Source organism: Struthio camelus, chromosome 1, assembly GCF_040807025.1.
Source record: "Struthio camelus isolate bStrCam1 chromosome 1, bStrCam1.hap1, whole genome shotgun sequence".
In the NCBI taxonomy this organism is placed as follows: Eukaryota; Metazoa; Chordata; class Aves; order Struthioniformes; family Struthionidae; genus Struthio; species Struthio camelus.
In genome coordinates, this window is record NC_090942.1 from 203645541 (window position 1) to 203669032 (window position 23492).

Here is a 23492-nt window from a genome sequence, read left to right on the forward strand (position 1 = left end):
CCTCTACTCGTCGGCGTCTCCACCACCTGAGTCAAGAAATTATCATCAGTCCTCTGCAGGAACCTCTTTGACTGTTTGTGTCTAGCTGTGCTGTCTTCCCAGCAGATGTCAGGGCGGTTGAAGTCCCCCATGAGAACCAGGGCCTGTGATCGTGAGGCTACTTCCAGCTGTCTGTAGAAGGCCTCATTGACGACTTCCTCCTGATCAGGTGGCCTGTAGTAAACCCCCACAACAGTGTCACCCATGTTACCCTGCCCTTTAATCCTTACCCATAGGCTCTCCACTTGCTCTTCATCCACCCCGAGGCAGAGGTCCATACATTCTAGTTGCTCCCTCACATAAAGAGCAACTCCACCACCTCGCCTTCCTGGCCTGCCTTTCCTAAAAAGCACGTAGCCATCCATGACAGCATCCCAGTCATGTGAACTATCCCACCATGTCTCTGTCACTGCAATGAGATCATGGCCCTGCGACCACACACAGATCTCTAACTCTTCCTGTTTATTCCCCATGCTGCGTGCATTGGTGTACATGCATGCTTCAGAGAGCCAGTCAAGCATGTAAGCTCCCCAGGAGAGGTGCAAGAGGATCCTCCATAGCCGTGTTCCAGGCTGTCTTCCCTGGCTGTATGTACCCGCTGGAGGCATCCTGACTTGAGCGGTGTTCTACTGACTCTCCTGCCACTATACTACTCGCTCATCTTGCCTAGTTTAAAGCCCTCCTTACCAGGCTGGCCAATCTGTTGGCAAAGACACGCGTGCCCTGCCTGGTAAGGTGGATCCCGTCTCTCCCCATCAGCTGTTGATCTTCAAACAGGGTCCCATGGTCATAGAAACCAAAGCCCTGTTGCCAACACCAGCAGCGCAGCCAGTTGTTAACTTGGAAAACTCGTCTACTCCTCCTCCTGTCCTTTCCCCTCACAGGCAAGATTGAGGAGAAAATTCTACATATATTTTGGGCATTTCCCAGTAATGCACAGAATGTTAAGAAAAGAGCTTTTTTTGGTATGTTCAGTTTAAGTCCATCATTTTGCTGCTTTGGGGTGAAAGAAGTTGTTCACTTTACAAAATCTTTTTTAGTTTCCCAGTTTCTCCTTGCTGCCTTATCCTGGCTTTAGCATGCACGTGTTCCTCCTCAAGCCCTTCTGTTGTCTGCTGCTCTCTTTTTGCCAAATCTTGATTTCATGCTCCTCTAGTTACACTTTTATTTACTTACATGATGCAGTTATTGTATTTTATGTGTGTTTTTCCTGTGTCTGTCTTTAAGTTTCCAGTAGCATGATAACAGTTAAAGGCTAAGAAAACAAGCTTGGTGTTTTTAGGCCAGGCCATTTTGAAAATACACTGAGCCAAAGGAAGCTTTTTTATGTGAAATTTAGATAAAGCTTCAAAACTTTCTCAATTTTTTTTTTTTAATCAACTCCTTCAAAATAGCTTTCCTGGAAAGAAATGGTGATTTTGAAATTTTAGAAAGGATGATAGAGGAGGAAGTGCTTAAGAACTGATTTTTGTTGGGGAAACCTAGATGACATGTGTGCGTGTCTGTCTTCATTAACTTGGTGGGAGGCAACAATTTTTTGATACTAAGCAAATCCTAAAACTCTCAGAAATGAAAATGCAACGTTATCTCTGTTTAAATCTTTCATAAGATGATGACTTTCAACTTCAGTGCTGGTATGCGTGCATGGGGCAGAGGAGGTGCGAGGTCTGTCCTGGTAAAGCGTTTAGCTGGAGCAGCATTGTGATGGGATGTTCTCAGTGGTGCGATTTAGCATAGTGGGGCATTAGGTGCGTGCCCCAGCCTCTGCTATTTCCCCTCCCCGCAAGTGCTCCTCTCCTCCATCCTCTCCAGCCCTGCACCTCACTCTCCTTGGCAAGAGCACTGACCTAATTGCCGTGAGACCCATTGCCGTTTGCTGTAGCTTCAGCACACGTTATAGCGATACCAAGAGCTACATGCTGCATAATCCGATTTTTTGCAACCTTTAGTTTTCGGTTTGGCAGGCAGAGTAGTAGTGTAACTGAGTATGCTGTCTGTACTTCAGCTTTAATGGATAAGCAGTCAGGTACTGTTTGTGTCTTTAGCAAACGACATTGCAGAATTATGACATCTATTCCTGTCCCCATGTGACTTCATGGACTTTTGTCTTGTCTTGAGCCTAGGGCAGTGGCTGTTACCTCTGTGATGTCCCACTCCATCTGCAGGTGCTTACTGTAGAAGACTGCTTATGAGTAAAAGTAATGTCACCCATGCAACAGTGGGTGGTTATAGCTGTAATTTCAGTAAGTGTAATTTGAAGTTGAACGTCTGGAAAAAAATAGACACTAAGAGACATTTTTTTCACATAGGGATAACAAGATCAGAGTTTCTCTTGTGGTAGGAGAGAAGTTGTTGATGATGTTTGTACAGTGAGCCTTGTGAGCTCAACTTGTGAGCTTATCAAAAATAGTAGGGCCGTGGTCAACATTATTATGATCTTATATCTAGTAGAAGAGCGGGGCCACAAGGGTTCTTTCTTGACTTAAGACTTTGTCTTGAAATCCACTGTCACAGTACTGGCTTTTGTAGTAAGCCATATTTATACTCTGTTGCAGGTATGGAAATGGGCAATACAGAGATGAGTTCCTTGCTTCTTACCATCAAGTTGTGCTTGTGATTTCAGGGGCTGTGGATGGGTCAGGGTCTCTCCCTCCTTGCCAACATCCTACTTGCCAGGTGATCTAATCTTGCTAGAGAACCGGGACCTATCATGGGGATAATTCACTCTGTGGTGGAGGCTGCTGTGTAAGTTGATGCTGAGACTGTCTTCTCCTTCCCACCCTCTAGGATAGTGGGCTCAGGCCCTGTTGATCCTCTATGCTGCCTTGCTGGGGAAAGGGAGAAGCATCTGTGGTTGGCTGGAGCTGAGGGGAAAGCTTGGTCTGCTACCATCAGGCCTTCTCTTCCTTGAGGCTGGATGAAGAGGCCAAGTTCACTCCAGCTCTGGAAAGAAAGGCAGAGAAGGGACACAGGGGGAGCAGGACGCAGGGCGGGTATAATTGCAATTGTAACAAGGGCACTGTAGGATTTTTGTATCCTTTAGTAACATATATTTAGTACCGCTGCAGTAGTGGTTTCATTGGTGCTGAAGTCAAAGCCAGCTCATTCTACTTGTTAACATTAAATGATCTAGAACAATTGGGACCAATGAACTTTACCATAACTCTTCTGTATAGTCATAAAGTTACTTCCATTATCTTTGTCCTTCTCTTTTTGAGCCTCACTTACTTGTTCTGTCTTGACTGAGCTTTATGAGATCTGCATGGATTGACTTTCTGTTGCTTTGTAGAGTCTTACTGACTTCAAGGGACTCTCCATGGATTTGGCCCATTGGTGTCAGCCAGGTATTTTATGGAAATACATATGCTAAACAGAACTGCCTTTCAGAGTTTGCCTGTGCTTTGTAGCACAGCAAATGCGGACATCAGGAAATAAGTTATGTTTGCATTAAGAGCCTTAACTGTAACCTCGTATCAGCATTCATCCTCTGGCTGTTTTGTTTTGGTTTTTTTTTAGCCAATTTGAAACATTTTTGATCCAGAGAAAACCTTAGGATTAAAAAAACCAACCAACCAACCAAACAAACCGTGATCAAAGGGTGTGTAAGACCTGTGACAGTTGAGTACTACCGTTGTGGTACTTCATATAGGGTGTTGCGAATTTGGTCCAGCATTGACAAGTTTAAAATTATAACTACTGGCATTGACAGGGCTTCCCATGCAGAATTGAATCATTTTTCCAGATTCTAGTGGAGCAATTTTCCATGGAGTGCGTAGAGTCTAGGCTGATGCTATTCACCTAATACTAGCTAGTAGGTTGGCAGGAGCTAGAATACTGTTAGTTTAGTTTGAATTTGTGGATTTTCTTGTTGAGTGATGTTCACAGTGGACAGAAAAGAGACAATCGCATGTGAGGACTGTGAGGAGACTGACGACAGTCAGACATGACAGTGGATGTACAGCTTGCGTAGGTCTGTGGGCCAACTAATGCCATCAGCGTTCTGTCACTAGTTGAGGGCTCTGGTTTCCTCTGTTTTACCCCCCTTCTAGCTGCCCTTCTCCAAGCAGCAGGTGTTGACTGCCTGTTTTAATGCTGAAAAGCCGGGATGAACAGTGCGTCCCTGTGCAGTGAGGACAATCTGCTCTGCAGACTGGTTACTGCAAACTATGTACGTGTGAAGTGTGTTGCGCAGGTACAGTATGTTGATATCGCTGGTGAGGCTGAAATAGTGTGTCTTTGAGGATCAAATTGTTGACAGTAGAGGAATAAAATCTCATAAGTTGTTATTGCTTATCTTGGAGATAAACTTGTATCTCAGAAGACATTCTCATTATGGATGGTGATGATTTTTCTTGGCTCTCTACTCAACTGACGTGTGTATATATATATATGGTTATGTAAGACCTCTTCAAAACTGAGAAGAAATTGCTGTTTGTGATGATAAGATTTATCTCCTACTTTACTTGCAAAAGACTTAATCTAGTACGTCAGTTCCAAAATAAAGTACAAAACAAGATCTGATGTGAAGAAAAGTCTCTCTTTTCTTCTGTTGTTAAGCCTCTCCATGAAGGCAAGTTAAGAGTGAGTAGATGTGTAGGAGGTAATTCCTCCAGCAGTCACGCATTTCTTCCAAATATAAACTGAAAAATACTGAGCACTCTGAGTTTAAATAATTCAAATTCATAAGTTACTTCTGGAGAGGAGTTCTTTTAAATCAGACAAAGTCTTTCTATTTAGTCTTAAATCCCCATCATACTGTCTCTGTTATGGGTCTGGTTGGAAGCCATCTATTGCCTCTTTCTTACCAACCTTCAAAAATAGCTTCAGGTGTCTCTTCATTTGAAAAATGAGTTATTGTTGTAATTTAAATGACTACTCCAAAACGCAAGTGCAAAAACTTAATTGGGACATAATAAGTAGTTTATTGTGTTAGCTAGGTGTTGTACCTCAGCTGTTCCTCAAGGCACTGACAGTCATGTAGGGTAGACTGGACCTGGACAGGAGAAGCTGCTCTCAATACTGGTTGTCCAGACTGCCTTCTGGGCTGATCCCCGAGGCAAGAATGTCTGATCCACTTGTGAAGCAGCTCCCAAATGCTGCAGGGCTTAGCTAGCGTATGTATGTAACCTGAATTGCGGACTGGTGGTTCGGAATCCACTTCATGGGTGGATCAGACATTTCTCCCTTGTGAGTATTAACGTTTGCTGGAAGAGCAGGGTGAATAGCTGAGAACAGAACTATTGCTAACTATCCAACTATCTGTGTTTCACCCCTGTATTCAATCTCCCTGCTTAGTTATTTTGATAAGGTAAATGGTAGTTGTCCAATATGTTATACTGTAAGAAAAAGATGATAAACACTTAAGGTGTTGCAAGTAAATCTGAGATGGAAACTGCATCTTATGGATAGGCTCCGTAGAAGTCAGGATAATGCAACCTCGGGGCACAGCGCTGGGTGAAGTAGGCTTGCCCTGACTTTGCTAGAGCTAAACTTAGAGTCTACTTACTCTGAGACTCTGATTCTCTTGTATAACTAACTCCCTTGTATGACAGAACTGTGTAGGGGAATGTTTCTCTTAGCAGTTTTTAAAAATACAGATCCTTTCTTTAGGGGGGCTTGAGCATCTTAATAGAAATGCGCACAGTCTGTTAAAACTCTTTGATTTATGACAATTTAGTTATGTTGCAGCTACAACAAGTGATTACATGCTTAAAGTAATGTGTTTAGCTATCCTTAATGTAGTACATGTGCTTGGTAAAAATACTGCATTGCCTGCCCTTGTGTTTGATTTTTTCCCCCCCTTTCTCCTTCTATTTTTGCCCGTACTCATCAACTACATTATCACTATCACATGGTGTTCCCCTGCACATGCTTCTCAAGTTCACTTTTGATCTTCTTCCTTTGCATATGTCTCACTGTCACTTGGCTTGCTTGCCTGCTGGGACATGTTGTCTAGCCATATGGGCTGCCTTTTTCCCTGTTTCTCTAAGCATATCTTGCCTGATGGTGGCTGTCAGCAAGGTCCAGGCCCAGTGGTGACATTGCTATCTGTGGTGGGTTTTGCTCGTCCTTTTATATTGATGCAGATTCAGTTTCTTATTCCTCTTTCAGGCTTACAGGCTTTCTCTGTAGTAGAAAGTGTAAGACACCATTTTGAAACACAGCTAACGCGTTTAATTGGTCTTTCGTAAGCCAATAATAGCCATAGACCACGATTTGGGAACAGTTATGTTAGACCTCTTGACCACAAGAAAGGCAAGTTTCCCCTACATGCTTGGGGAGGCTCAGTTTGGAGAGTTTTATGAAGCTGCACTTCTGGTAGAAATCTCAGATTTTTATTTCTACTCTTGTCAAGTTTGTGATATACTTTACTTGCAGACATAAACATTGCTTTTGGCAAGGCAGTTTCTTCTTGGCTTTAATAGTAGCAGGTACAAGCAATTTGACTTTTTTTTTTTTTTTAATCCAAGAACATCTTAGTAGGCATATTTGCCTTTCCATAATGCTGCTAGTGTTTAGGCTGTGCTGTTCGCAGGAAACGTTTTTTGTAGGTGGGAATACTGTGGGTGCCAGCTTAAAACATTTGGGTGCACTCTTTCTGCAGCCTTCTAAGAAGCAGCGCGGTCTGGAGGAGTGCGTGGCTCTGCGCTGTGACGTGCCCGCTTGCAGATTTCCCTCCGTGTGGCTGCAGCAAGACACTGGATTCCGCTGCGTTCTGCGCTGTCTTGCCATAGCAGAAATCTGAGAAAAAGCAGAATTTATGTCTCCAGTAGAGTAAACTTTGCAAGGAATGAATGGAGCTTACCTCATTCTTAATTACTTTTATGGGTCAATTTTTTTTTTTAATTTTAGCAAAAATATAATGCAGTTTTGAGATAGTAGTGCAAACAGGTTAGCTAAATACTACTTAAATAAGAACCTGTACTTAAATAAGAACCTGTTCAGTTATCGATATTTATTAATAAGCACTGTCATTTGAGCATTAGAAGTTGTTAATTTTAGATAATGTCACTGTTCACGAGTGACTGGTAAGTGATATTCTCTGACAGCTAAAATCATAAAGAAACTTAATAATGCTATCACTTCTAACATATAATCAAGAAGGTGATATTTTATATGTCTAACATGAAGCTGCCTGCCTAAATAGGATCACATAGGGGGTAAAAATGGATTTGTTATCTTTTTTTTTTTTTCCCTGTCCAAACGATGTTTTCAGAAGTATATGGAAGGGGATGAAAAAGCAAACGCAAGTTTAAATGTGCGTGCAGTGCTTGTTACTTCTTGACTGTGTTAATGACAAATGCATGTTGACTTCACTTTAGTCTGGCAAAGAGTGCATCTGATATTCATAACCTTTTTGCTGTCTTTCTCATGTCTTTATTACCTCGATTGCTTGGCATTTTCCTTCCTGACAACACTTTTTATATTTTTAAAAGGTAGGAAATGTTTGTTCTGGGCATGCGATTCTGTATGTCTGTGTGTAGCTTCAGACCCTCTATCCCCATCTAACCGCTCCTTCTATCTATAACAAAACACCCCCCAACATCTTATTTTTTCCACTTATACCTTCACCAGCTGTTTCCTAGTTATTTTCCAGATGCCAGCTGATCTAACCCTTTCTCATATCTGTTGCCTTCCTATTGTGAGTGCCACTGGAGATTAATATTTTAAATTGTTTGCAATATTTTTTGTGTTAATTGGTTTCTGTCTGGGTAACTCCTGCCACATTTATAACCTTTTTACTCATTTGCAGTTTTGCTGCCCTTTCTCATAGCATCAGTGAATAACATGGCATCATTTAAACTGACAGCATACCATCAAAAGAGGAGGAGAAGAAAATATTAAAGTTAGAAATGGGAAATCAATGTTATATAAGAAAGAAACAAAGATTGGGATTATCTTAGACAGGGAAAAGTGAGTGGCAATATACAGTAGCACCATATAATTCACTACTTTGTATCAGGTGCTCTTCTTTACCTTCTCATAGTTCAAAAGGAAGGGTGCGGGCAATACAGATGGAAAAGCTAATTAAAAACCTCCCAGTGCTCTGATAGTTGTTGGGACGCAGTGGCCTTTGGAGTGGTTCGATATTGTTAGTTTGTTGAATTCATGGCTACAGTTACTGTTGTTCAGTCTGAGAATGGGGATACCAACTTAGAAGAACAGCTGGGCGCCTGATCTGTGGTAGCAATTTGCATCTTTTTAGAGCAACTCCAGCAATGGTCTTCACTCCATGTTCATCCTTTTAAGTTACAGGAGGAGATATGCTCTTGGGGCAGCAGCCAAATGAAGACTTATAGCAAAAGGCATGATACCTCTTTAACAGCAGGGTGAAGGTGTGCTCTGTGGGCCCTTGCACCAGCTGAACCTAGAGGGACCTGTGTGGGGTGCCACGTGGGTGGTTCAGGGAAGCTTGCCAGGAGCCTTGTTGTTCCCCATGGTGGTTACTGCAGGAGGTGCTAAGCACCCTGATGTTGTTCCCTGGTGCTAGTCACAATACTGTGATATCAGGACTGTGGGCCTTCCTCTTTGTTGTGTGTTGCTTGGCTGATGCTGCTACAGGACTGATAGGGCCGTTTACCGGAAGTTTGCTGTTGTGGCACCTGCTGTTTTGATGCTAAGCAGAGAGGTGCTGAAGCTTCACCTGTGATACGGTTTCTTATGTTGTCCTCGTACTGGTAAGAAAGGGAGGGAAAAGGATTTGGAAGGGGGCTTGCTGACCTAACACTCACTGAGATGAATCACTTTGCTTTTGGACGGAAAGCTGACTCCAATTTCATTATTACCAGGTTGCACGGTTGAATGAAAAGGCAATTGCCCACTAGTTGCATCTAGATTTTGGTAAAGTATCTAGTCTACCACCGCGTGGCATTTTGATTAAGACATTAGTTAAGATTTTGCAACTCAAGGAAGGCAAAACCTAAACTCGGGATTGGTTTTACACTGGCAGTTCCCAGCCTTCCAAAATAACACTATCTCATTACTGTAGCACCACTGTAATCTGCAGTAGACTGTTGCCTGAAAGTGGACTGAGACTATTGGGTTTTTTATGCATTAAAAAAAAAAAGTCAGATGCAGGATGATGTGCAAATCTGTGAAAGGAAACTATTGAGAGTCTAGTCAAGCATATATTTTGTAAGAGGCTAATCTCTCTCCCTTTTTCTGCAATACTGCTGAAGACTGCTGCCCAGCTTCTGGAAGGCTTGCCTGCGTTTGCAGTGGAGATGATTGAGTTCTTAGTAGAATTGGTCTTTGCGTACAAAAGGGTCTGTAGTCATTCCCTATGTATTCAGGTTTTATAAAGAAAGTTGAAGCATGCTTACACTACACCAGAAAAATGTGTTTCTACCTGTGGTGTGAACTGCTTTTCTGTTTGATTGGCTGGTCTTTGCCAACACATTCCTTCCACCTGGATTGGTCCGTATTCCAGAATAATGTTAGTAAGATGCTGACTGCTGAGGATTCAATCCAGTGTTTACTGTAATATGGATGACTTCAGATGTCCAGGTTTTTCTCTGTTTTTTTTCCCCTTCTTCATTTTTGACTGTGAGATATTTTGACAGTTTTCTATTTTTGACTTTGCAGGCTGTGTTTTCCCCCTGAGTTTAATATGTCTGCTCTTTTCAAAAGCATTGTTTTTCATTTTGGCTTTTACTGTGGAGAGCTGGTGGGAGATTCATCACAATTATTTGTGATCTGTAGAAAAGAGAAAGAAGGGAAGAAAAGACCGTGTTTCCCTTCCTTCTTCCTTGAGCAGAAGAAATGCAGGCAAGGATTGTAACAAAAGCGCTGGGAAAATATGGGATTTCTGTAAACATGCACAGGATTTAAATCTTCTAATATATGTGTCTTGGCTTTGCTGCAATTTTGTCATCAAGTACTTCACCTTGGTTTTCTGTTGTCTTTGTTCAGTCTAGTGATAGCAAGTGATAGCAGGATATGATGAGTAATGACAAATTAGTGGGTGTTTTTCTTTTTATAAACTTGTTGCCATGAAAGGTGAGGATTGCAGTACTTTCTTAATAGTTGCCCAGGCTTACAGATAAGTTTACTGTTCATGAAACTATTTGTACTAGTTTGTCAGAGTGTTTCTAGTCTTGTATTTTCAAGCTTTTTCCCTTATGTGAATAATCTTAGAGTGAATAGTGCCATTGGACTCAATCAGCAGGCACTGCTGTTGATGTTCTGTTTCTGGAGCCAGACGACGTTCACAGTGGAAGGGAAATAATTTTATTTATAATACTGTCTGAGCCAGGAGCTCTATTTTTGTGGGCCAGTATCTTGCTGTGCTAAAAGCAAAAAGGTTATCCTTGTCCTTGAGAACTTATTATACCTACCTGTAAGCCAAAAGAGACAGCGGATGTGTGTTACCAGTAACATCAGGCAGTACAGAAAGTAAAGGAGTACGGTTGGCAGTAGCTTCAACACACCAAAAGCCTGATCCGTAGCAGGCTTCTAAAAATTCCCCTCTGTGGGAGAGAAGAGTTTGAAAGGCAATTAGAAAGAAAATAGCGAACGTATTTGTAGGACTTTTGGGGAAACTCCTTGGGAACAAGGCTCGGGGCATGTTGCGAACCCCGTTGCCCAAGCGGCTGCAGCGGGGCCACTTCCAGCGCCGTCCCGCTCGCCGGAGCCTGCCTTCTCGTAATGCGACGTTTGCGCGCAGAACTCGTCTACACTGATTTTTTTCCTTTAAAGCCTTAAAGTAACTGGAATTTAGAATACTTTTAGTGTGCTGGTAAGTAGTTTTTGAATAGTGTGAGGGCAGTAGACTGCGGACTTTAAGCTCCCTCTGGTGGCTATACAGTACAGTCTAAAGCTTAGCAGTAGCAGTTGTCTGTTCAGGATATTTTTGAGTCTTAGTTGATAATATATAATTACTGTGATTTTTAAAATGAATGCAGGGATATGATGTGCCTTATGCCTTTCTAGGGTGCCAAAGGTGGTCTATAATCAGACTTCAGAAAAATAGAAAATAAAGTTAGAGCCCTCTTTTCTAGTTATTGTAAACCTGAGGTGGCATTTCCCCTCAAACGGCTTTAATTCTGCTATTTTTTCAGTGGTGCCCTGATTTGCTGCTGATGTCCCTGAAAGCGTTCTGCCCTTACACGTATTCCAGCGCGCTGAGAATAGACGTGAACTCTGTATGAGAAAGTTGAGTGCGCTGTGTTAATGCCAAATCAGGTCAAGATCAGATAGCCCCTGGTTTGCTATTCTTGCTCCAAGAATATAAATATGAGTGATCCCAGCCTTGCAAAATGTTATTCTTTGTCACTTATACCCTCAGGATTCCTTCTAACATTGCTGTACTTGCAGAGGTTTTGCAAGAGTGCTGAATATATCTACGAGCTTGGTGTTGCTGGAGGGGTGACGTCACTCATCTCCTTTTCTTCTGCCTCCTTCCTCTGGATCTGGCACTCGTCTGACTTCCTGATGCTTATTAAAGTGACAGAAGATTGTTCGCTCCCTCCCCCCGTTTTTGTTGATGGGCTAGTTGGTGCAAGGGATAGTGTGAGGAGGTGACAAGACCGTGCGGGTGAGAGAGGAAAAGGGAGTGAGGCCTCTTCTTTGGTAGCAGTGAGTTATTAAAGCAAGTCACTCGTCCCAACACTTCATTCTTAGCTTTTGCTAAACTTCCCAGACCAAATTTGTGTAGTCCATGAGACTTCAGAGTATTTCCATGATACCATGCAGCAACAAAAGGCCACAGATCGAATGTACTTTATATTGCATCTGATGCTGAAAAAAGGAGGAGCCTGTTGATGTCGGCTGTTGCATCCTGTACTGTGCTAGCACAAATGCTGTTGCTGTTTTAAGGTGAACCAGGCTGCGCGATTGATCCAGATGCAAAATGACCTGCCTTTGGTGAGATGTCTTTCAGTGATAAGTTCCCAGATCTGCTTCTCTGTGTGGCTGCAATGGGAACAAGCAGGGACCGCTTTTTTTGTTTCGGTTTGCTTTTTGCAATAGCTGCAAAAATTAATAAAAAGAAATTAATTAAATGCACGTCAAGCTTTAGCTGTGTAGTTCATCCCTGTAATTGGGCAGAGGGCATCTTCCAAGGTTCACATGCACTTGTGATACCCTGCTCCAAATATTCTTGTAGGACTCAGTGCAGCTGCGTTTGTTGCAGTGACTGTAGTTGCAGTCCGGGCGGGTAAGTGCTGTACTTCAAACTGCAGAGGCCGTGGCTCGCTGGGAACAATTCCTCGTCATGGCTAGCTGCAGACCCTAGCATTAAGGTTTTGTGACAGAAGCGCTGTGTGCCCTTCTTCTGTGAGGCTTCTTTTTTGCAAGTTTAAGTTTACTTTAAAACTTGCTAAAAGCTTGGTTTTTCTGGATTTCAGAGGTTTGAGTTGGAGATGGACTAACCTCAGTCTCGGAGCTGGTCGGGTTGGGCTGTTCTGCACGTATTAAAAGTCAGTGTCCGGGGAGGTCCTGCCCCCCTGCTGCCTGTAGCAGAGCACAGCCCAAGGGAAGGAGCAGAGTATTTATCCTGCATCCAGAAGAGGAGGGGCTTTCTTGTGGCCTCATTCCTCCATTTCTTCTTTCTTTTGTGCTCCCCCCAGGTGTTCATTGTATCTGCACTGGGAAAGTTATGCGAGTCAGCAATTTGCTTTATAAGCAAGCTGTTTATTAGGACCCAGTTGATCAAATGATAGCAGTCTGCTTTTTTTTGCTTCGTTTAATCACATTATTGGGGAAATGATTGAGGAGCATCAGTTTTAATCTGTGTTATTGTTAGCTCATAGTAGAATATTTTGTATTCTGTGTTTTGTCAAGGATGAGAGAATTAAATCAGACTTAATATAGGTGTTTTGTTTGCTGGAACATATTTCTCAAGTTAAAACTTTACTCTGTATGGTAGGGGCTTGATGCTTTTATTCCAAAAGCAGCAGATAACGCTCCAGATATCTTTTGTTTTGTGTATTCTCCTCAGATTGTCAAGGATAGATCGGGCTCAGATTTGCAGTTTACAAGTTAAGCTAAAGTTTAATAATGTACTGTATAACCGAGAACTGGCTTTATAGTTTCTGTGCAGACCATCTCACTGTTAACCTGGACTTAATCCTTCTCCGCTCATGCGCTCCTTTCTGTTTGCCGTATGAGTTCAGTTTGCACTGCCTTGTCGTGTCGATTCCCTCCAAGAGTATTTTGCGCTGGGCACTTGTTCAGCTAAATCCTAAATAGCAGAAATTGGAAAATATTAATGGTGAAGCTGAAGAACAGTGTGGTTTTGTGAACAGCTGATATTTTCTGCCGGATTTTTTTAAATCCTTTTGGGAGGGGTAGGGGGAAGGAATCTCAGAAGTCCTTGGTGCAGTGACTCTGCAGTGGAGACCTGCACTGCCTCGACGCTACCCCGCCTCACGGCAGCCTAGGCTACCCGGCAGCTTAATGTCTTATCTGTAGCTGATTTTCGAGCAGAAAGCGGGCACTAAGCTGGCTTTCTGCAGCAGTGGAGCAGTGGGTGTTGTGGGGGCAGCTGGGGCACCGCTGCCCCGGCGGAGCTGGCCTCTCCCGCTCTGAGCATCCCCTCGCTCCTTAAGGGTTTGACTTCAGCATTAAACGCTAGAGGGTAGTATGTTACTGCTAATGCTTTACTGCAAACTGTATGCAGCTTCATGATTTGTTTTTGGCCCCTTGGCTTTATCATGCAAATAACTTTTTAAACAAATGTAGAAATGAGGAAAAAGTAGTGCTATGTTTTCTGTGACTGTGAGCGAGGTTAGTAATATTTAGAGGTGTGCAGTGTTATCTTTCATTGGTGTAGAAAAAGGATCAGGCTGAATTTAGGTCTCATTTTCAGTCTTTCTTCAGAAGTGTCATTAGGAATGCAATCATTAACAATTAATTCACTCTCTACCTGATGTCTGAATATTCGCCTTTATGTGCTCACAGCGTAAATACGCAATGGCGTGTAAGACGAGGCTGTGACTGAGAAGTAACAGGCAGTTTTAGCAAGAGATACTTGGTTTTGATATTTAACAAGGCAGGTATTTCTAAGTTGACATTGCTCAGAGATATTTTCAATTGGGGTGTACTTTAACTGATTTTTAGTATTTAAATAACTTCATTTTGGCTCTTTTCTCTCAGGCACCACCTTCCATGGTCAATAATGAGCAACGGCAACACGCTGAGCACATATTCTTATCATTTAGAAAATCAAAATCACCATTTGCTGTTTGCAAACACATTTTGGGTAAGTTTTAATAAATGAAGGTGTTAAACATGTACCTGTTTTATAACTAAGACAGCGCTGTTCTTCTGCAGTTGGGAATATTGCCTTGATTTTGGTGAGGGGTGTTTTTTGTTTGTGTTTTCAGATTTTTTTTTTCCATATTTCATGTTTCATGCATTTGTTTCAGTATGATATTTTTGACCTTGTTAGTTATTCAGTTTGGCTGTGAGTCATAGAATAACTGAGTTTGGAAGGAGTCTCAGGAAGTCTCTAGCGTGCCTTCTGCTCAAAGCATGGTCAACACCGAGGTCAGACTAGGCTGCTTAGGGCTTTGTTCTGTCGGGTCTTTAAAACTGGAAAACTTGGGGAGAGAAAAAAAATGTTTTTTCTTTTGGGGCTTGGATAACTGTCTTAACATTTCAACTATCTTTTAATTATGTTGTAAATTCACTTGCAGTTCTTAAAAACAAGCACGCTGAAATGTTTTTAAAATGTAAACAAATTTCTGATTTTGTATTAGTAAAACAATACATTTGTGTGTTTAAACAGTACCTTAAAAAATGCGTTTTAAGGTTATACTTGTGCAATAGCTTTCACCTGGCGCTGCTGTTGAAAGAGGCAGTCCCACCTTCCTCGTCCCCCCCTTAGTCCTGTCCCTGCGTCACCTCTTGGGTGGCCCCAAGATAAAGTGAATAATGCAGCGGTATATCAGCAGGGTCCGTGTGAGCAGATCAGAGAACGGTTGCAGATTCGCTTTGCAAATGCTTGTAGCAGTGTGCGGGAAGGCATGGCGCAGGGATAGCAGGGAGCAGCCCGTAGCTGCGAGAGGGCACGGCTGCCCCTTTCGGCATTAGTGCTTGCTAAAAGTCTAGGTGAAACGACAGGTTAAATGTCTGCAGAGCTGCTAGACTTCTTTAGCAGAGGTGTGTGACAGTGGAGGGTGAAGGCTCTTGCTGCCCTTTGTTTTTATTTCTGGCAGCTTCGAAGTTCGTCAGGTGCGGTTTGTTCATGTGGCTAAATCCCTGAACTGATCTAACAGGTTCAGCTTTCCCCTGCTACGTGCTTATGGTACTGTTGTCTAAGCGGTGGAGCTGTAGAGCTGCCTGTAGTTTGATAGCTGGATGCTTCCCATGAAATCAGCTGACAATACAATTTTGTATGCCTTTGCCAGACTTTGCACTCAACGCTGAACTTTTCCGTGGTGAGACTCTGTTTCGGGTTGAATGTCTCAGTAGGTTTCGGTTAGGGGCCCAACCGCTTCAAAGAATGAAGTTAAAAACATTTCTGCCCACTTGGTAGAAGCAATAGAGTATTGGTTCAAAGTTTTGTGGGACTGTAGCTGCCCTGAAAGGAAAGAGGTAGGTAGGTGTCACCCTTTTATCAGAAATTTCTTGGGTGATCTCTATGGAAATGCTTCAAATTTGGTCATGCTGCCAGGCTTAAAAAAAAAAAACTCAGTTCTTACAGGCCCTATAGAGACTTACTAGAGTTCTGGGAGATGAATAATCTGAAAATTTCAGCCAGGCTAAGCATGTAAGGTTGCTGCCTGCCACCTCTGTAGGGACCAGATGCAAGTGCTGAGGGACGCGGAAGGGAGCTCTCAGCAAAGCTGGCTCCGAAATCTGGTGAGGAGCGCTTTGAAATTTAGGGAAAAGAACCCCACCCCCCAAAAAATGAAAAGCAATTTCTATATGAAAGAGTTTGCCAGAATGAAAAGAGAAATGGTAGAATAATGTTTAAAATATGATTATTGCTGTATTTATTTATCAATTATTTCAAAATTTAGTGGAGCGGAGAAGTACAATTTATGGGTATGATTTATTGTTATGTTCATATTGCAGGCCTCAATATTGTGTTGCTAAATTATACTGTAATATATATAGAGAGCAGGGTGTGGTTGGCTTCCTTTCATATCCCCCACTCCCCAGCCAAAATTTTCTCTACAAATGGGTTTCTTCTTCTTTTAGTGTATTACATTAGTTCTTTTTCTGATCCCGAAGGCTATAACCACCTTTTTTATTTCAGAGGTCAGCAAAGCTGATGCTTTTTATTTTCACATTGATTCTTACAGATTTGTAAATAGGCAAAATAATATATTTAAGTAATTTTTTTTTGCACAACAGTTCCATTTCTCTTAAATGGTATGTTTGTCACTACTCAGAAGTAAATAATGGAAATTTATGAAATAAGTACTTAGCAGTATTATTTGTGCTGAGGGATACGTTACTGCATCGTGTTCTGGAAGAAGTGAATACGGTTTAGCATTAATAATGGAACCATCACTGCGGCCTTCTTTTTTTGTCTTCTGAAATACTCCTGGCTGGGAAGAACGTGATCCTCTTTTTAACACCTTTCGAGTATCTAGAAATACTGCATCTTTAAAGTGCTCATGTGCTATCACCGTTGAGAAACAAGCATGCCTTGACATGGGGCAGGATTTTTCCTTGCAGCGGCTTGTCCATTAAGCAGTTGAAATGCTGAGACCTGGAACTGAGAGCCTTTTTCCAAAGTTTTGTGCTGCTTGAGTTGATGTTCATAGGGTCCAGAGGGGAAGAACAGCTGCTTTATACCCGAGGGGTGAGAAGGGAGAGGCAGTGATTATGAAATCAAGGAACTAGAGGAGGGAAACAAGCTGTTCGTGATGAAGAAGAAATGAAGTGTACTGAAGGGACACGTGCACGTAGGGAGGGGTAAGAACCTGAGGATTAGAGTAGATGGGGTTAGCTTGAAAGAGAAAAACTACAAATGTGTCTAAGGGAGAGCGATAAGAAGGATGTAGGTGGCGTTCGTGGAAAGAGGAGTGCGTGAGCCACACAGGGAGAAAAACAGATATGATGAGTAAAAGGAAAAGGGGAACAGCCACTATAGTACAGTTGCTTTAGAAACCTGGAATTGAGCCCACAAAGCGTGAGGCTCTGCAACCTTCTGCTATAAGCTTACAGCTGTTGAGTAGAGAGGCAAAACTCTTCTTATTTTCCTCTACATCCTGTGGAGTATAACGATGCTCTTTCTAGTTAAAAACCTGCAGCAAGTGCTGGACATCTGTGCTGTTAATGATTGCAGGTCTGGATCAGTGGTACTTGATGCAAAGAACAAATTCCATCCCTCTTTATTAGTAGTGTTCTCTGTTTGCGTGAGCTTTGTGCAGTTTGCAAATCCAGTGACCCAAAAGTTAGAAAATGCTAGAATTAGGATTCCCATGGAGGAATAATTTGGCTCATTTCTATGTATATGTTAGACATGCACATTATTTTTTAATTTAGTGGTTACTTTTTCCAAATTGTATCTAAAGATGGTTTGTTTTGATTTAAGCATGTTTACCTGTGTAGTGTTTAGAGTTTGGAGCCTTATGAATAAAATTACATTAAAACGTTTTAGCAAATTGGCTGCTATCTTGCATGTAGAACTTGTATATAAAGGGAACGAGTATTATAACCTTGTGTGTATAAAATCAGGTGAAGAAGGTTTGTTTTGTAGTCACTTGAAGTGTGTCATCCCATGATGGAGACTTCCTTGTGCAAACCCAGTTTTTCTAGTCCTGGTAGTTCATTCACCGTAGCTCAGACTCCACTTCTTGTTCTGGAATATTTCTTTTCCTTTTTTCATACTTTATGCTTTTGTCACTCTGCAGCTGCACCTCTTCTAATTGCTCTTTCTGGGTTTTCTACAGTAGACAAAATGTTTTGAAACTGGCTACTGAGACACTGCCTGTTATTTCTAAGTTAAAATTTTAAAAAGCAATGGATCAAGAAATATTTCTCTGTAGCCGCCTGTTGTGGTACAAATTGAATTCAGCTTCTGGGGTTTCTCTTTAAATTATATTTTATAGTCACCCAAATCGCCACCTTTTACCATAACGTGCTTCCTTAGCCTATCTGTATGTAAAGCGAGAAGATATTTAGATAACGAGGGCTAATAGTTTCTACGCTTTAAAAAGTTACATTTGGATTAGTTCAGAAAAAAACATGGAAGCTTGAGCTTAATACAGAAACCTTAAAAAACCTGATCTATAAAGCTTATGCTTTGGTAATTTAAAAGCAAGTCATCTATCCATAAAATGCATGTAATTTTATGCATTTTTGGTTGCAAAGGCAAGCACTCAAATGGCAGAAGAGCCCTCACTTCTGCCATACCCTGTAATTTAGTCATATCTTAATGTATTGCGATTAAAGTCTTTGTGATCGTTTTTTTTATTTTGCCCCACAGTCATCTTTCTTATCGTTCTTACTCTTGATCTTTGGCTCAGTCTCCATGTGCAGCCAGTTTTTCTTCCCCTGAATCTCTGACCCAACTGAAATAATATTGGACAATTTGATATTTGGGTTACTGATTTTCCCCTCCCTGTGAAATGTAAAGTCTTTGTCTGTTTTCATAGTAACAAAATAATCTTACAATTCCTTTCTTTTTTTCTTAGAAATACCTACAAGTTAAATATATGCCTGTCTTCTGATGCTCAAATTGCCTTTGTTTTTCCCAACAGAAACTAGTAAAGTGGACTATGTCCTTTTTCAAGCTGCTACAGCGATAATGGAAGCAGTTGTACGAGAATGGATCCTGTTGGAAAAAACTAGCATCGAGTCACTGCGAACATTCCTTCTAACCTATGTCTTACAGAGGCCTAAGTAAGTATAGCAAAAATAACTCTTAGACGTAGAGGATTCTGCATAAGGTCTTATTTTTTCTTTTGTTTCCAAACGTAGTGGTGGAATGCGATTTCAACACTAACGCGTCTTCTAGTTTTTTAAGGCTTAGTTGACTTCTGCCATTTCGTCAGCTTTCCCTTCAGCATTCACAAAGAATGTTTAAAAAAAATTGCGTTTAAAATGTTAGTGAGTATTGATGTTCAAAATTACTTGCAAACATATTTTTGCAATGTTGTTTACAGCCTTCAAAAGTATGTTCGGGAGCAGATTCTATTAGCAGTAGCAGTAATAGTGAAACGGGGATCACTAGACAAATCAATTGACTGCAAAAGCATTTTCCATGAAGTCAGCCAGTTGATCAGCAGCGGTAACCCCACGGTGGTAAGTAGCTTTTTTCAAAATGTAAGCAGTCTACATCAGTAATGTACATTATGTACTTAGTAACCATAAGATCTTGTATACTTTTCTTACCCAAAAATTAAAATTTGTAATTAAGTTGATAGCTGTTCAATCATCTGCTAAGTCTGTTTAGATTTTTGAATGAGAATGTCTGGAGACTAGCAGTAGTATGTGTAGTCCTTGAGTACACAGCTATGCTGTATTTCTTAGATAACAGGTTTGTTGGAATAGTCAGTCAGCTAGTGCAAAGTAATCTTTGGTTCCGCTTTGACCGCCACTAATGTGGTGGGGTTTTTTGTTTCCCTGGGTTTCTTTAATAAACCAGCATGATCTAAAATGGATTTTCCCTTGGCTGGCGGTGGCTTCCTACACGCTGTGTTCCCCTCCCATCTGTCCGGCACTGCACCCTCCTGTGGTTCAGCTGTCGGAATCGGCTGCAGAACGAGAGCCGTAGACCTCGGCCGTTCCCCGCGAGGCGGGTGGGTGGAGAGGAAGGGATGCGAGGAAGTAAAAAGTGGAATGGAAATACAAAACTTACTCTAGATTTAATGTCATACTAGGGGTAAGTGTTACCTTCCTTATTGAGCTCAAAGTGGAAACAAGGTGTCCAATATCTATCTATGCATTTAGTGGAATTCCATTTGCTATGCCAGGAGATAAGTTTAGAATAGGTCATAATAGAGGCATGTAACTAGAGATTAAAGAGAGGTGATTTTTCTTCTTCCAAATGCAAATCTAAGATTATGTAGATTCCATACTGAAACTTTTAACTGAAGCTTTATTCAGACAAAGCAACCTCTGAGGGAACTGACTGTTAACATTGGTGAACATTTAGAACAACATTTGTACTAGTTGCAAGCAGCAAATGTTTTAACTCTGAAAATTCAATCAAAGTAGTGCACTAGAAGTAATGCAGCTCATGTCATGGTCCTAAAAATAGTATGCCACCTCTGAGTACAAGTGATATCTCTCAAGGGTATGGAAGTTTCAATTGTTTCTGAACTTCAGATTCACTGTTATTTAGCTTAATGAAAAAAATTTTAGCCTGCCGTTGTGCATAATTTGGATAGAAATAGGTATTTGTTTAAAAGAACAGTGCTTAGCTCCTGGGTTTTTTCCCAGGGAGGAAAGCCTTGTGTTTTAAAAATGGAATTATGACCAAGGTTTTCAAGTTTTGTATGTACCCATGTATGTGCTTGTGTAGTTTATATGACCATTCTGTAAAGATACAAAAGCGGAGTAAAAAGAAATATGCGTGTTGAGAGAAAAGTTATCACTGGATTAACTCTTGCACAATCCTACTTCTACAGTTCTGTTCTGTGCATGCATTAATGTACGGACGTGTTACGCTGAACACAGCATGTAACCAGTTAAAACTGCCAGCTGTAAATATCACACCAGACTCGCTCGCTGCAGAGCAAACTGCATCAGGGACTGGCTGCGCCTAGGGGAAGCGGCGATCTTTCATTCTCCCCTTCCCTAAGCTCTGCTTGCTGCTACCATACAGAGACGAATTTTGGCTCGGCTTCTTCTCTCCTTTTATCCACTGCTCTCCACAAACAATAGTCTTGTTCCGTAGTTTTGCCAAAGTAATTGTGCTCAAGTTTTAGGAAGGGTATTAAACATATCTTGAGCATGTAATGATATTTTCTATTCCAGTAGGCTAATACTACTTGCTATCAAAAACAGACATGTGATGCTGCTTGAACATCTTTTCTATGTGGTGCAGTAAAAGTTTGCAGGTCTTAAACAGGCTAGTATGAACATGTGCTCCCATGCACTTATGAGGCTTTACATTGTAAAATAGTTCTCATTCATAAAAGTGTTTTTGTAATCTTCTGAGACTTTGTTGTGAGAGAAATTCTAGTACTAGCACTGCTTCATGTGACCCAGGACTTGGTATCCTTAATACAGAATAATAAGCAATACCAAAATTCTGAGGCTGTTTTGCTTTTTTTCCCTCTGTGTGTGTACATTAGTACAGTACTTGCTACAGCTGAGCCCTGAGTGAGACCAGGACCTACTCTTATATAAATATGAAATAACTATGAAAGATTGTATAACTGTATGAAATAATTAAATATTCACTTAAACTATTCTACGTAAATATTGGTGGTATTTTTTAAATAACGGCCCTGTAGAGCGCTGTTGTGCCCATTAAGCTCTGCGTGGAACTAAAAGACCTACAGTTGTGTCAATGGAGCGTGGCGTCTAGGCTTATAGTTCTGTAAGCTATGGTACAAGGCTAATGAAACTGTACTGCTTTCCAGACCAAGATGATCTGAGAAGACAGTGCCGTGTAGTGTCATGAGGATGTACCATCACAGGCATTCCTGCACTTCACTGCACTGGAGACATACTTATTTTAGTCATTTACAAAACAGACTTCTACCCAAGTCAGGTTGGAGGATAGGATGTGGGTGTTGGGAGAGATCAGCAGATGTTTCCCAGCGCTCTCTATGTGCCTCCCTGACTCTTTTTTTGCTTTCTTCATCACATCTTTTCTGTAATGCACCACGCACACTTGCCTCCAGCATTATGCCCTGCAATTTCAGGATTCTGTCACATCTTTTTGACTCCCAATTCTCTGTCTAGTCTCCTGGTCCCTCTGTGTCCTGCCTAAGCTGCCACTCCATAATTTTTCCCTTTGGTCTGCTGCCCACCCATCTGTGTCCCCCTGCCTGTGGTTCAGTGCAGCAGCTGTGGAAGGTACCACATGGAGTCAGCAGCAGGCCACTTTCTGTTTAAAAATGTTTAAAGTTTTCAAACATGACTTTTAGCCATTGATAATGGATTTGTGCAAGTGTTAGGCTGAGTCAGGCTTATGGGGTAGTGTGGAAGGGGGAGGAAAAAACATGGAAAAGATATATTTTGCCCCCACAGCAGAGAAAAGACAACACTTTTTGATCTGTTCAGAAAGGGCATATGAAAACACGGAACTGTGTATGAAGAAAAGAGCTAGCTTAAGCTGAAGGCTTAATTATTTAATTTACGTAACAGTTTGTAATTGGGAGTGTCCTTTTTTAAAAGTAAGCTGGTCTCTTGCCTACTTTTCTGCTTGCTTTCTCATCTGTGCTGGCTCTGAAGTGACCTGGCCCTTTATCTTACAAGAATGAAGTAAGTGCTTAATCTTTTCCACTCCCTGCAACCCTCTTCCTAATTCCTGTCAGACATCTGCAATAGCTTTTTGTTTGCTAGATATTTGTGTCCCATAAAATCTATGGGATTTGGATAACATGCTGTCAGGATCAAGTCCTGAAGTTAAATGTAATCAGAATAGCAAATGTAGATGGTACTATACAGCAAATGTAGATGGTAATGTGTGTTTTGGATCTGTGTCCTTCTGTAGAGTTCCATATGCTTAATATCTTAACTTTTGGCATGTAAGTTAAACAATTCTTTAGAAGTGGATTTTATTTTGAAGATGGAACTTGAAGGTATATTGAATAATGTTGTGACAAACGACGTGGGGGCAGGACTGATGGATGAGCTGTTGAGAATGAAAAATTGGATGGAAGAGAAGAAGAGGGATAGAGATGAAAGGAAGAAAGTGGGGCAGGAGATGAAAAATTTGTCTTTAGCATTGAGTAATTTCTTAATAGTGGAAAACAGAGTACACATTAAGGAAATAACAGGGTACTAAAGAGAAGTAACACTATTCAGCATGGAAAGGAGATGGGAAGGATGCATGGTTGGAGCCAAGCTTTGAATCTGGAATGTTGGCTCCTGCTCTTGCTCCTCTGAGGCGCTGACCTTTATGTACCTTGTGGAGGAGACCACTATCTGATAAGGGTACACCGAGTATATAAGGCATGGAGGCTTGTTAATTTATAAACAAGTTTAGGTAGCAGTCCTTTGGGAGGCCATGGATTAACTTTGGAGTTCCTGTTTTTGTTTTTCCTGGCTCTTGTAACATCCGTGCAAGCCATCCTTCTGCTCATGAAGCAGAGGCTGTAAGCTCCCCGATAGCAATTGCAGCATCTTTCTTCAAAGTCTGTGTGTCTGAGGGACAGAGCCTCTGGCAGTAGATACAATACTGTGGGCCAGTTGTAGACCACTAAATATATTTTCCACCACTGATTTCAAGATTTTGGAGAATTGTGTGGGCCAGGTTCTTCTCAATTATAAATACCTTCAACTTCTTGGCCTTTTCTTTTTGTATTAGAATACTTCTTTTGTATAACTGAAGTATTTCTGTATTTCTTCATTCCTGCCAGAAGGACAGGTAT

General features: G+C 41.5%; 1 protein-coding gene across 2 annotated transcripts in view; it reads left to right on the forward strand.

Moving 5' to 3' along the window:
• XPO4 (exportin 4) overlaps window positions 1–23492 on the forward strand; it is an 80978-nt gene that overhangs the window by 12956 nt on the left and 44530 nt on the right. For both annotated transcript variants that reach the window (XM_068930259.1, XM_068930258.1), the window contains exons 2-4: window positions 14137–14242; window positions 18702–18843; window positions 19107–19245. In XM_068930259.1, the coding sequence (XP_068786360.1) occupies window positions 14137–14242; window positions 18702–18843; window positions 19107–19245 (387 nt within the window). The remainder of the gene's footprint in view (window positions 1–14136; window positions 14243–18701; window positions 18844–19106; window positions 19246–23492) is intronic.